General features: G+C 45.6%; 1 protein-coding gene across 2 annotated transcripts in view; it reads right to left on the reverse strand.

Annotated features, from left to right (window-relative positions):
* Nucleotides 1–14,926, reverse strand: part of nlrc5 (NLR family, CARD domain containing 5) — a 191,942-nt gene that overhangs the window by 83,196 nt on the left and 93,820 nt on the right. For both annotated transcript variants that reach the window (XM_078211022.1, XM_078211023.1), the window contains 6 exons: nt 13,991–14,053; nt 12,783–12,869; nt 11,726–11,809; nt 9,108–9,191; nt 7,414–7,503; nt 3,687–3,734 (listed from right to left, as the gene is read on the reverse strand). In XM_078211022.1, the coding sequence (XP_078067148.1) occupies nt 3,687–3,734; nt 7,414–7,503; nt 9,108–9,191; nt 11,726–11,809; nt 12,783–12,869; nt 13,991–14,053 (456 nt within the window). The remainder of the gene's footprint in view (nt 1–3,686; nt 3,735–7,413; nt 7,504–9,107; nt 9,192–11,725; nt 11,810–12,782; nt 12,870–13,990; nt 14,054–14,926) is intronic.

Raw genomic sequence — 14,926 nt, forward strand, 5'->3', positions numbered from 1 at the left:
TTTTCTTTGTTCTTTGTTCAATCACTTGTATTTAACTGGTGGAAAACCCTGTAAGAACCTCCTGTCCCTGAAGGGCAGAAATCATGCCTCCAGCATATTAAATGGCTGTGGAGCAGCCGTTCTGACTCTGAGTGAGCTCCACCCCTGACCTTTCAGTCAGGGCACAGGGACACAGTGCCCTGTACAGTTCAGCCCACGGTGACTGAGGAGCTAACTCTAAGACTGGATTTCATGTTTTTTCTGTAAAGCAGTCCATAAGCTCAAGGTGTTTAATAGTTAAAGAAACAGCACCCAGTTAATGGGAGGACTATAAAACAGCAATAATAACCTGTATTTACATAAAGCAGCTTTCGCATAACAAAAAAGGCACTTCATGTGCGCATTATTGAGCAAATTTAAATACCGAGCTGCACGAGGAGACATTAGTGCAGATAATGGCATAGTGGCTAACACTGCTGCCTCACAGCGCCAGGGACCCAGGTTCAATACCAGCCTTGGGTCACTGTGTGTGTGGAGTTTGCACGTTCTCCCCATGTCTGCCTGGGTTTCCTCCGGGTGCTCCGGTTTCCTCCCACAGTCCAAAGCTATGCGGGTTGGTTGGATTGGCCATGGTAAATTGCCCATTCGTGTCAGGGGGAGTAGCTAGGGTAAATGCATGGGGTTATGGGGGTAGGGCCTGGGTAGCATTGTGGTCGATGCAGACGCGATGGGCCAAATGGCCTCCTTCTGCATTGTAGGATTCTATGGTATAATCTATGATTGAACCTGAAACTTGATCAAAAAGAGGTAGACATTAAGGAGGTTCTTGAATGTGGAAAGAAAGGGCAGTGAGGCAGAGAGATCTGAGGGGGAATTCCAGATCTTAGAGCCTTCATAACGGGAGGCATGGCTACCATTGGAGGAGCAATTCATTTATCATAAGAGAAATATGGTATGGAGTTTTAAATTTCTTGTTAGAGTTGTGGTGGATGGGCAGCCTGGAGTGTTCACGACAAATGTTGAATGAACAAACCTTTATTAGCGTTTAAATCTTCCAGCAACTTGCGGTGTGGAAAATATACCCCTTTGACTGACTGCTAGCCTTGCAGAATCAGCAGCGTGCCCTCAACCTTCCCATGAGTTGTAAGAAATTGCAGCATTTGCACATTAATTCTAGATTAAGCTCGCTGCAGAGAGTTTGGGCTTGTATTTAACAGCATAAAGAGCTTCCTGATGGTAAGGTTTATGTTTCCATAATGCTACACAGCCTCTCCAGCCCAAAAAGGGATGATTTTGAACTGTGGATCCTCATTCCTATAGGTGGTAAATTATTCTTACAAGTATTTAAATTTTTGATGAAATATCTTTTTACTTTTCCTTTCCTTTCTCCTTCTTATTTCAACCTTTCTTTACCTCTCTTCAGTCAGAATTCTCTGGCCATTCACGCCGGCAGGATTCTCTGGACCCACTGGTGGTGCACCCCATGACATGGGTTTCCTGGCGACATGGGGTGGTTTCAGTGGGAATTCCTACGGACAGTGGCGGGACCAGAGGATTGAACTGCCAGCGAATGACACACCACCTCCCGGTGCTGAGTAAATCGCTGAGGGGAGGCCAAAGAATCTCACCCTTTATTTCTCTTTCTGTCAATGATGTGACTGTAATTGATCAGAATTTGATCATTGCCATTCCATTCTCAATCATTAAATCTCATTGGTTAAGGAGATACTGTTGATTTAGTCATCAACCAAGGTCCCACCCACCCCATTCCAGAAAATTCCGGCCACTGACTTCATTCACAATACAACTGAAGAGCAAACTCCCTCCAAAATAGTGACCCTCATCTTTCTTGTTTACCATCTAAAATTTAAAATGTCCATTGAATATTATTGCTACTCCCTAACTTTTCCCTAACAGTGACCCAACTCTGGATGAGGTATGGGGACTGTACTTACAGTACATCTGGGCCTGTAACATGACTAACAAATGGAGCAGAGGCTGCAGAGAGGGGAAGCTCCGTAAAGAGGGAGAGGCATGGGGCACTCGTCCCGGCCCACCCCAGGTTATCCAAGAACACTTTACCAATCTACACCTAACCCAGCAGCAGAGTGTGAGGCCACACTGACTCAACAAGGAGCTGGTTACAGAGTTGTATCACCGCCTTCAACACAGCCTGGAGCCTCACACTGGGGAGGTCAGTGGCAGATAAGGTCAGTTTCATTGAGCTTCCTGGAAAAAAATCCAGACAGGAGCGGGTGACATATTCCCAGGAAGCTGTCCAGCGATGTATCCACTCAACAACGGAGAGCCTCTAAGCTGGCTGAGGTGAATAGATGGTTATCTCCCTCAGCAGGAAGAAGCAGGATGAGAGATCCCATGATCTTCCCAGGATAGCGGGATTCCCAATGATCTACATGGTCCGCATCTCAATGGGGAGAGGTCCAGGAACTAAATGAGCTCTCAATCCATCAATGCACAGTTGATGCGTGGCATGGTGGCACAGTGGTTAGTACTGCTGCTTCACAGCGCCAGGAGCCCAGGTTCAATTCCAGCCTTGGGTCACTGTCTGTGTGGAGCTTGCATGTTCTCCCCGTGTCTGCGTGGGTTTCCTCCGGGTGCTCCGGTTTCCTCCCACATTCCAAAGCTGTGCAGGTTATGTGGATTGGTCGTGCTAAATTGACCCTTAATGTCAGAGGGATTAGCAGGGTAAATAAGTGGGGTTACGGGCAGGGCCTGGGTGGGATTGTTGTCAGTGTGGGCTCGATGGGCTGAATGGCCTCCTTCTGCACTGTAGAGATTCTATGATTCATGTACAATACATTCATACTGGTGAATGCCCACTATCCTAGCAGCAGTCTTGATACCTTCATTCTGAAGCAGTCAGCTATTGCCACTGTTTTCAGACCTCCAGGGAGAACCAGAGGATGGCTTCTCAGAGATGAATGGTGCTCCCTCGATACATGGTTCAAACCCCCACTTTCTCACCACTGCCCACTGCCAATCAATCAGGTGAAAATAACAATGTGTGTATCGAGAGCAATGGCGCCACCAGGAACATTGTGGAGCAGATCATTGGTGAAGCAATGCTTCCGGTTCCTGAACCGCTCAGGATGAACCCTCTAGTACACACTGGAGCAGGTGCTCGAGTTCATGGTGTTCTGTTGCAAGCTTCATATCATCACCATCACGAGGACACAGACAATTGGCACCAGGAATTCTGAGGATACCTCAGGAAGAGGAGGATATTTCCTGAATGGTGTCCACTCAGACTTTGGTTCTCATAGGACAACCTCCCTTTCCCAACATGGACCCCGCATTCTCCACGTAAGAGATGCCCCATCACAGCTTCTACTTGGCTACCATCCTTTCACAGTAACAAAAATCTTTCATTAACACTTTAATCCAACAACACATCCAATTATAATTTATTATAATACTAGAAATTGATATTCAAATAGATAGGTGTTTGATGGCTGGGGCAGACACAATGGGTCAAAGGGCCTCTTTTTGTGATGTACAACCTTGACCTTAATGTTATTTATAAAGTGTTGTTTGCTGGATCTTGCAGAATAGCTGCTGTATTCACACACATAACAGTTAATGCACTTCACTGTGAAGTGGCACATTACAGTTTGGAGACAGATGTGATAAGACACTATAAAAATATCTCTTTAAAACACTGGCAATTCGAAGAATAGTAGAATTACCTGCATTTCCCACAGAACTTGATTAGTCCTTTTCCGTTCTTCCCCAAACTAAAACAGAATTGAAAAGAGGGATGAAATTTCTCAACTATCAAAATGAAAGCAATTATAAAGTTTATTATTTCAAATCTTTCCTCCTCCAAGTTACAACCACCCTGGCATGGACACATGTCACCATTATCTCATTGTCATTGAGTCAAAAATCCTAGAACCCTCTATCTTCTGGAACTTCCTACCCAACGGCACTACAAACTGCAAAAGTACCAAACTACAAAGGGTTGCGAACGAAGCCCAGTCCATCAACCAACCTCCAATCCATTGATTCCGTCTACACTTCCCATTGTCTCAGAAAAGCAGCCGCATAATCAAGGACTCCACGCACCCCGGACATTCTCTCTTTCATCTTCTTCCATCGGGAAAAAGATACAAAAGTCTGAGAACACGTACCAACCAACTCAAGAACAGCTTCTTCCCTGCTGCCATCAGACATCTGAATGGACCTATCACATATTAAGCTGATCTTTCTCTTCTCCCTATCTGTGACTGCAACTGTACATTCTGCTTTCCTTCTCTCCTATGCACTCTATGAACGGTATATTTTTGTCTGTATAGCACGCAAGAAACAATACTTTTCACTGTATCCCAATATATGGGGCATAGATAAGGTAGATAGTCAACATCTTTTCCCAAAGGTAGGGGAATCTAAAACTAGAGGGCATAGGTTTAAGGTGAGAGGAGAGAGATACAAAAGGGTCCAGTGGGATAATTTTTTCACAGAGGGTGGTGAGTGTCTGGAACAAGCTGCCAGAGGCAAAGTAAAGGCGGGTACAATTTTGTCTTTTAAAAAGCATTTAGACAGTTACATGGGTAAGATGGGTATAGAGGGATATGGGCCAAATGCAGGCAATTGGGACTAGCTTAGCGATAAAAACTGGGCGGCATGGACAAGTTGGGCTGAAGGGCCTGTTTTGATGCTGTAAACCTCTATGACTCTATGTGACAATAATATATCAAATCAAATCACCCCACAAACTGTAGGCATTCAAGACCTGTTACCCACCTTCTCCAGAACAGCTAGGAATTACCAATAAATAAAAATGAAAAGAAAACGGCTGATTGTGACAGTAACAAAAACAGAAAATGCTGGAAAATCTCAGCATTGTGGAGAGAGAACAGAGCCAACGTTTCAAATCTAGAAGACCCTTTGTCAGAGTGTGAGAGCTGATTGTGACTGTACATTGCTTGTGGTCTAGACATTCTGTGCTTTGAAGAGGCAGTGTCGTTAGTGCTCCAACAGCACCATTTGGGCAAGGAGGTGATGAAATCTAATCCACTTAAATGGGCAAAGAGATTTTATTTGTGCCCAGAAGTGCTTCCGCTGACTTAGGCATGCAACTAACTTGGTGCTGGGGACTTCACTGCGGCTGCTCAGAGGCATAAACTTGCCCAGTACTACCATAATCATTCATCTTTTTCGAAATCTCTGAAGTAGCACAGTGCTCCCTGTGTGGACAGTAGCAAACTGTGTATCATCGTCTAGATCTTAAAGGTTGAAAACTGCTTTTGAGTTGCTCCCCCATCCCCTCCCTGCTCCTTATGTGAAAATGATCCCCTGCAACCTTTGTGTATTGTGTGTGGACAAAACAAAGGTAGTGTTCTGTGTATTAAACAGCATCTGAAGCTGCTCAAAAATGAAAGTTCATTTATCTTAGCAAAAAAAAGGCCTTTGATTCAAATGCTTTAGTGTTTTCCCAATCACCCAGTGTAACTTTGACAGAAAATCAACGGAAAGTAAGTGCATCTGTCCGCTTACCTTCCACCAGCATTCCAGTAGTCAATCAGGAGAAACCCTTCCCAACCCCAACATTTCCACCACTTCCTGCCACTGCCCTCCCCAGGAAATTTCTGGCCTTAGCACTAACAAAACACTTACTTACAACTTCAGCGACCCTGAAGGAAAATCACACGGTTATATTTTACACAGATAAAAATAAACTATTGAGACAATTAATTTGACACTTTGATTTCCCATCATGCTTTGAGAGTTGATGGTGTACATCATGGCGGGGCTGGGAGCGCTCTGATGGTGTCATTCATAAAATCAAAGCGTGCGTACTTATAAACGGGAGCAGGGATTCCATGTGAGGAAGAAGATTGCAATTTGTATTTAGCATCAGGTAACAACTTTTTACTTCACACTTTGGGGGCGATCTTACCATTGTGCCCCACCGGCCAATGGGCGGGGCAAGCCAGTAAGGTCGCGCGAGAGCCGAGAAATCAGGTTCGTGCCTGATTTCTCGCCTCCTGCAATTTTACCGGCACCGGATATCCGGCGAGGTCAGCCTCGCACCCATCTCTGGCACGAGGCTGAATAAATTATTTAAATCAAATTTAAATATGTTTTGCATGTGTTAAGCGAGCCTGGGACGTATCGTCCGGGTTCACTTGACTATGTGACCTCGCCAGGTGAGGTTCTCTCTGGCAAGGATCACAGTTGGTCCCCAGCAACGGGAACTAGACATGATCGCCTCGCCGGTAACTGGGGGCCATTGAGGCCCCCCAGAGATTGGAGCCAAGGGGATGTTGCCCCTTGGGCAGTGCCAGCCTGGCACCCTGGCAGTGCCAAGGGGGCAGGGCCAGACTGGGGATGGTCTTTTTGTGGTGGGGGGAGGGGGACTGCTGCGCACTCTACACAGTAATTGGTGGGGGAGGGAGCGGGACACGATGGTCATCGGTGGGAGGAAGGCCCGCACCATTCTGCATTGCGATTGGTAGGGGGAGGGAGGGGGGAGCGATCTGGGCAGGATGGGGTGGTGAGAGTAGATTGGTCTGGGCAGGTGGTGGTGAGGGAGGGGGGGGGGGGGGTGGTGGTCACGGGGGTGGATCAGTCCGGGCAGATGGGAAGGTACGTGGGGGTAGATCGGTCTGGGCGGGTGGGGAGGGGGGTCATGGCGGTAGATCAGTCTGGGTAGGTGGGGAGTCACAATAGGCCACGCGCTCCTGCAGGAGCTGGTTGGGGCTGCCTGCTTGAGGCTATGGAGACTGGCTGAGAGCAGCAGAGACTGAGTGACAGGTCCCTCTGCTCTCACTGCAGGGGGACCTGCGCATGCGCAATGCAACCTCTGCTGCTCTCAGCCAGTGTTCAGGTGATTTAAGCCCTGCCCACTCCCCCTACAGGCGAGAAACAGTTATTGAGGTTTTTCTTTAGTGTAAGTGCATAAGATCGCAGATTTGGACTTGCCCTAAAAAAAGGATCCTGTTTTCACACTTGTCCTAGATTTTGAATTTTTTTTCCCTTTGGCCCTGGACTGCTGGCATGCTCTGATTGAGAATGGAATTAAATGGTTAAGTACAGAGTAAAGGTTGTGCAAAAGAAGAGGTTTCAGCATCCTTGATCATGGAAAAATGGCCATCGTTTCCTCAGTAGGTTAAATGGGTGAAGTGGAGTCCACGGTAGAGCAGATTATACACGGTCTATGGAAGGAATGGGACAAATGGCTTTCTCTCTAGCAGTGTATTTTTAAATTTTCTTAATGGCTTTCGGCTTTCTTGGGAGTTCCCTTTTGTGAAGATCTTATTCCTATAGGCAATTTTAGCTTCGTGATTGGACAATGAAATCAGCATCCCAACTCAGCACGAGCTTTAAAGTTGGAAAATACAGATTTATTTTCTTGTGTGAATTGTAATTACATGAATAACTCTCTCAACCTCCTGAACATTTCCAACTCACCTTATTGCCACCTCAGTTATTTCTCGGACCATTTTCAGACATCCAGCCAAACAGAGGACTCCAGCCAATGAGATGAGATTATTGCCGACACTGTGGTGAAGATAGAAAGTTACTTTGGACATCTGTGTGCATGGCTTGTTGTGGAGTCAGTTGCCAAGGTTATCGTTTTAACCCAGCTATACTACTAAAAACAAATCTCTCCAGGCATATTTTAATACCGTTTTAAAAACTGACATTCACTTCCTCCCAAGTAGGTCAAAATCTTGAACTTATGCCAAATTATAATTGCCAAGTGGCAACACCATCTTTTTCTGTTCTCCTCCCTTCATTTAATCAAAGGCCTCACTGTGGTCTGCAATGGTTGCTGCCATTTGTTTTCTAGTCACTATCTGGTGGTAATAACGGCTTCCCTTGGGCATCAATCCTTCGTCGGCCTTGCAATGCAGCTTCGAAGTTTCTCTCAGAGAGTGTGCTCTCTAATTAAAGATTTAGCCTCACAATATTCAGGGATTGCAGGGAAGATCATTGGAGCCATGCAACACTTGATCGGCATGGGCGGTATGGTGGCACAGTGGTTTAGCACTGCTGCCTCACAGAGCCAGGGACCCGGGTTCAATTCCAGCCTTGGGTCACTGTCTGTGTGGAATCTGCACATTCTCCGTGTCTGTGTGGGTTTCCTCCAGGTGCTCCAGTTTCCTCCCACAATCCAACGATGTGTGGGTTAGGTTGATTGGCCGTGCTAAATTGCCCCTTAGTGTCAGGGGGTTAGCAGGGTAAATATGTGGGGTTACGGGAATAGGTCCTGGGTGGGATTGCGGTCGGTGCAGACTCAATGGGACGAATGGCCTCCTTCTGCACTGTAGAGCTTCTATGAACAGTCAGACATTATGCTTATTTGACCATTGTCATTCTTCTCCTGGCAACTCAACTCAAAAGGCAAGCTGGCTGAGGGGAAATCATCAAATGGGTATGGCAAGGGTGAATCATTCTCATATCCTGGGTTCAATCTACCGCTCAGCATTACAAGCTGGGCTTCCAAGTTACCTCAATTTGCCATCATAGTAAATGGAGATAATGGGTGGGATTCTCCGGCCCACCCGCCACAGCGTGGTGGCGAGAGGCAGCCTGCTATTGGCCGGTGGCGAGATCTTCTAGCCCTGCCGTTGTCAATGGGATTTCCCATTGATTCCACCCCCTGCTGCTGGGAAACCTGCGGCGCTGGTGCGCCGATGGTGGAACTGGAAGATCCTGCCGGCGGGAAGGGCGGGAAAATCCAGCCCATAGTCTGTGTTACAAAATAATATGCAGATAAATTTTAACCTTGATAAACCAATGCTAACAGGAGGAGTTTAGTTCACAATCCTCATTATTGCTGCAGTTTAGCAACCCACAAACTGATTTCTGGTATCCTTGATATTTCCCCTCCAGAGATCTGCTGGGATAGGGAAGGATCCTTAAAGTACCACAGGAAATGGCTCTCAAAACACACAAATACAACATAAAATGCAACTCAGCAGCGCTACAGTAAAACTACCCTCATTTGTGCCCCCAAATTCATAATACGTCGGATTTTAGCTGCAGTTTGCTCCACTTAAGTTATAAAATATGTCACCCAGAAAGCTGAATAAAATGCCACTGAGTGTAAGTAGGTTTTGTCCAACATGGACATTGATTGGGTTTTCACATGAACTTACTTTATTAGTTTGGAAACATGCAGCTTCGGTAGGAGCTCAACTAACTTTTCAATTCCTCGATCTCCAAGGGAGTTATTCGATAAACTGCGAAGAGAAAGGAGTTGTGAGTGCAGAATCTTAGAATTGAACTGCACATGAAGGAGGCCATTTGACCAGAATCTGGGCTGGCTCTCCCGAAGAGCAATCCAATTAATCTCACTCCCAAGCTTTTTCCACTTATCTGTAGTGTAGCGAGGTAAGGCTCGAACTCCAGCCAGTGAACTAGTAAAAGTTTATTAACAGAATAACTATACACGTTACACAGCAAGGAAAAAGGTCTCCAACTCCACAGGCCCAAACTTCTGACTGCTGGAACAAGCCGAGGCAAGTCTGAGTGAATCCCAACTCGGCTCCCGATTGGACCAGCAGGTCACATGACCATTTCAGGGACATGTCCCTTAAAGGGTTACAACACCACACTATCCATACAAACTATTTTCCCCTCGAGTACTTATCCAATTCCCTTTTTCAAAGTTATTATGGAATCTGTATCGACAAGCCTATCAGCCAAAGCATTCCAAATACTAACTACTCAGTCCAAAACTATTTTCATCATCTCATCTCTATTGCTTTCGCCCATCAACTTAGATCGACGTCCTCTTGTTATCAACCCTTTAGCCACCGGAAGTGGTTTCTCTTTATTTACTCTATCGAGATGCTTCATAATTGTAAATACATCTATCAGATATCACCTTAACCATCTCTGCCCTAAGAAAAACTTTAACCTGGTGTTGTGAGACTTCTTACTAAGAAAAACAAACCAGCTTCCCAAATTTATCCCTGTAACTGGAATCCCTCACACCTGAGACTTAGTAAGTGTAGTAAGCCTAGTAATCATTGGAGCCATGCAGCACTTGATCAGCACAGGCGGTATGGTGGCACAGTGGTTAGCACTGCTGCCTCACAGCGCCAGGGACCCGGGTTCAATTCCAGCCTCGGGTCACTGTCTGTGTGGAATTTGCACATTCTCCCCATGTCTGCGTGGGTTTCCTCCGGGTGCACCGGTTTCCTCCCACAGTCCAACGATGTGTGGGTTAGATTGATTGGCCATGCTAAATTTCCCCTTCGTGTCAGGGGGTTAGCAGGGTAAATATGTGGGGTTACGGGAATAGGGCCTGGGTGGGATTGTGGTCGGTGCAGACTCGATGGGACGAATGGCCTCCTTCTGCACTGTAGAGTTTCTATGAACAGTCAGAGGACTAAGAGTAAGAGACTTACTCTAGTAAGTCGAGCAAGATTTACTCTAGTAAGTCTCTCCTCTACTCTCTCCAAACTATGTGCATCCTTCCATCAGAGTGCTGCCTAGAATTAGACCCATTTCTCCAGCAGGGGCTAAACAATTGTTTTATATAGGTTTAGAATAACTTCCTGGCTGTTGGATTGAATTCTTCTATTTATAAAGCTCAGGATTCCATATGCTTAATTACCTGTGCTTTGGATATCTGTCCTTCCACCTTCAAGGTTTTGTGCACCAACATCCCCAGCTCTCTCTGTTCTTTCACCCCCTTTAAAACTGCATGTATTGACGCTCATTATTCCGACCAATATATAACTCCACTATATACGTCATTCCAGCTGAAAAACAACCATTCAACCCCTTGGGGACATAGTGGTGGTAATGTCACTGGACCAGAAGTCCAGGCTAATGCTCGACGGGACATGGGTTCAAATCTGACCGCAACAGCTGGTGGAATTTAAAATCAACGAATAAATCTGGAATTGGAAATTAGTCAGATTAATGTTGTGAAAAACCCATCTAACTCACTAATGCCCCTTTGGAGAAGGAAATTTGCCATCCTTACACATGACTCCAGACCCACAGCAATGTGGTTCACTCTGAACTGCTCTCTGAAGAGGCCACTCAGTTTAAGGGCAATCGTGTCAACATTTCTAGAGATGGTGCACACCTCGTGGAGGGAGATGGGAAGAGTTTATTTGGTGTCTCTGGCTGATGACCACCACCGTGGAAGGATTGGCCAAAACTTCATGAAGAATCAAACGTGGCAGGGCACCAAATGTACGCTGATCCTGACCAATGACCTGCAGACAATCTGCTTGGAGCAAAGCCTCACCTTAGTGGCTCAATGCCTCATTGACATGTGGCCAAGGGCCCACCAGGGTTGAGGAGCGAAGGTGAGCCCTGAGAGCGAAATAGAGAAAGGGTACATATAGATGCTTTACTGTGGCAAAGCTTCACCAAGAATATGGGTTCCATTTTAATCCAGAGCAAATATTACTGCTTACTTTTCCGGGCCTGGCGACTAGGGGATATTATAATATGGCCTATGCTTAACTTTGCTGGGAGATGGTTATTGTTCATGAAAACACTAAACAGCAGCCTCTTTGGTCAGCATCTTAAACTAACAATTTTTAAAAAATTATAATTTCTAAACTTGGGAAGACATCTGATGAGCTGCTGTGACATCAAAGCTTTTATTGCAACTTAAAGCAATAGGAGCAATATTAGTAAATTGTTTCTAACACTGTGTCTGCACATGGAGCAGTAAAGACAAAAGAAGTGAGCACTCTCTGAGGACAGAAACATTGCCTGGTGGATAAAACTCTTTGCCATCACTTACTTAAGCTCTGCAAGATCATTGCAGTTTTCCAGGGTAGAGGCCAGCTCTTCCAAATGCTTCACTTGAAAGCAGCAGTTAGTCAGACTGCAATGAGTTCATAAAAAAAGATTATTTCAGTCGTTCTCCAGAGGAAGTACAATGATCACCCAATAAATACACCATATACCTGAGCATCTCACTTCCAGATCTCTTACACAGGAACATTTCCCCAGAGCTCAGACACGGGTGAGAGGAACTACAAACGATGCACAGTTGTTTGGGTTTGTGATGGGAATGCTGTCAATATACTGATTTATTCCATTCACTAGATTGAGTCACCTCATGTTATCTTTAAATCTACACCCAGGTTTCATTGATGGAAGGTTCTATGAACCTAGTTTAGGTTTTGACAGCATGGGCGGGACTTTCTGGCCTCACTCGCCCCAGTGAGGCCAGAAAATGGAAAACCCCTCCCTAGGTCAATGGACCTTTGCATGATCCATGTCTCACACGCTATGATTTCTGTGGTGGGTGGGACGGGTAAATTCCACCCCATGTCTACTAAAACGTCCATTGGGAATGCGCAACCAAATGTTACACGGACTGTATATCTTATGTATATTCATGATAAAACATGAAGGGCCCTCCAGCCTGACCCACGGTGTTTACCAGCAGCATAGGTGGCTAATCATTGGCCACTGGATCTTCCAGTCCTGCCAATGTCTATACGGTATTTTGCGTGGCTCGCCTTTCCTGCTGCCAGGGAACCCACCATGGGGGCGGGGCAGGTTTGTCTTTGACTGGAAGATCCCGCCAGTAGGAAGAGCCAGAAGGTTATGTCCAAAGGTTTCCCATGTCATTCTCGTGTTTTTAGGGGCGATGGCACTGGCTTTGGACCCACTCACAGGAAGCCGTGTACGGAATGCTTCTTATCTGTCCATATTAAAACAGTAATTATCACATTTCAATGTCATCAAGTGTTTTGGAGGAACCCTGAAGATACAAGAAAGGTTCTTCCTTTCAACACTTATCAAGGCAGTGCAATAGATACTTTTGCTGATTCTTTAAGCAGTTTTACCTTAGTTTTTTCAAAGGTGCAGGTACGATCCTTGAATCCCCAGTGCTACTCAGTCTAAAATCCACCGGTGGGGTCTTCCGTTCATCTCTGTAAAAACAAAGTGAATTGTCGGGTCGTTGAAATGTCAGTCTTTAATCACACAGGGAGGAAGTTAGAATACAACTGGCTCCTCTCAATAATATATCCCAATGCACAGAGTTGGTGCGGACTCGATGGGCTGAATGGCCTCTGCTGCACTGTAGGGATATTATGAAATGTGGGACAAACCAATATCTGGAATTGGTATGGATTCAATTTACGAGCTGAAATCTTCGCCTGTACTTGGGACATTCCAGCAGCTGGGAATGGAAAGACGTTTAACTTACAAACACACTATATTTTCAGCAGAGTTGAAACATTCCGCTCAGTATCTGGGCAAATACAACTGCTGAGAATTTGTGGTGGGGTTCTCCCCAGTCAGCCACATTCTCCTGGTGCAAATGACACTTATCTTTACATGGTATATGCAGGATTTGGGATCGACAGGCCCACATCTCTCTCCCAGTGAATTTTATTTCCCAACGCAGGAAAGGTAGACAATAAGGAAGCTCACTAGCTTCCAGGTCCCTCCATCCATAATCCTAACCAACTAGCTCACTATTCATAACAAATACATGTGTTCTTTTCTTATGCAAAGCTCAGATTTTATATTGATTGTTTAAATATAATCTTAATCTTTGTGAATTCAAATGTTGCGTTGGCTGAGTGAGGTCCAGCATATTTGGAGCAGGTTCATTTTAATGGACTGAACTGAAATTAGGCCAAGTGTCAAGAAACCATCGCACTAAAACTGTGTAACCATGACACCAAGGGATCTTTATTTGGAACAGATGAATGCAGCCGCCAATCTTCAGCTTTTCATGGACGGATGGTCAGAATCATGGGATTTGAACTTCAGATATCAGAAAATGCCAAGGAAACCCCATCTGCTAAAAACAAAATGTGATTCAATCACACCAGCCCCAATTATAAACAGTCAGAACGCGAATCCCAAAAGACCAGCAACAGTCTCCGAATCCCATGAGATCAAATCGATATTTACATCAACCATCCTGATCATTGTGGCTAAGGAAAAAGATTGGAAATTGGAATTCTGGAATACTCTATTATATCGAAGTGTATGAAGAAGTTGTAGTTAAAATTACTCTTTTCTGTGTCGAATTTCTCACCTCACTTCAATGTCTTCTTGCTGTTCTGCAAATTTAAGTAACACGGTCTGGTGATGTTTCAGGCTGGAGAAAGAAAATTGCAAACACAGAATTGAGCTTAAATGCAGATATGTAAATAGGTCATCTTCTGTCAGCAAGGCACATGGAACCAGTTACTGCCCTTAGAAACCATTAATGACGTGCTTACCAAACTAGTTCTTGGTGCAACCCCTACGTAATACCTCAGATTCCATGGACCCTGGGGCAAAGATTTGGAGGTACAAGGGTTATTGAGTTGGGGAAGGGGGTTGGGGAGGCTTCAATTCTTGAATGTGCCCTATCTCCGACTCCTTTACCTCCATCTCCCCTTTTTCGCCTCCCCATCCCTCCCTCCTTCACCCCCCATCTCCCTTATGTGGGGAGTTGATGAAAAGGCAGGGTTTCACTCAAGAAAAGTGAAAACCTACCTATATTCACACTTTTTTGCACTGGCTGCAATTAGACCATACCCATCAACAAAAAAAAATGCAAGTATTTACAGTGAGGTTAGCATTGCTGCCTCACAGAGCCAGGGACCCGGGTTCAATTCCGGCCTTGGGTCACTGTCTGTGTGGAGTTTGCACATTCTTCCCATGTCTGCGTGGGTTTCCTCCGGGTGCTCCGGTTTCGTCCCACAGTCCAAACGTGTGCAGGTTAGGTGGATTAGCCATGCTAAATTGCCTCTTAGTGTCAGGGCGATTAGCAGGGTAAATGCATGAAGTTACGGGGGGAGGGCCTGGGTGGGATTGTTGTCGGTGCAGGCTCGATGGGTCAAATGGCCTCCTTCTGCACTGTAGGGATTCTATGATTCTATAAAAGGGTCTCCCAGCTCTTAGATATCAGTCCAAGCTTCATGGCAACTATCGCGGCCTTGAAGCTCGTGACCCAGATCTCATCTCACCCACAGTTTGGAAACCC

Source organism: Mustelus asterias, chromosome 4 (assembly GCF_964213995.1).
Source record: "Mustelus asterias chromosome 4, sMusAst1.hap1.1, whole genome shotgun sequence".
NCBI lineage: Eukaryota > Metazoa > Chordata > Chondrichthyes > Carcharhiniformes > Triakidae > Mustelus > Mustelus asterias.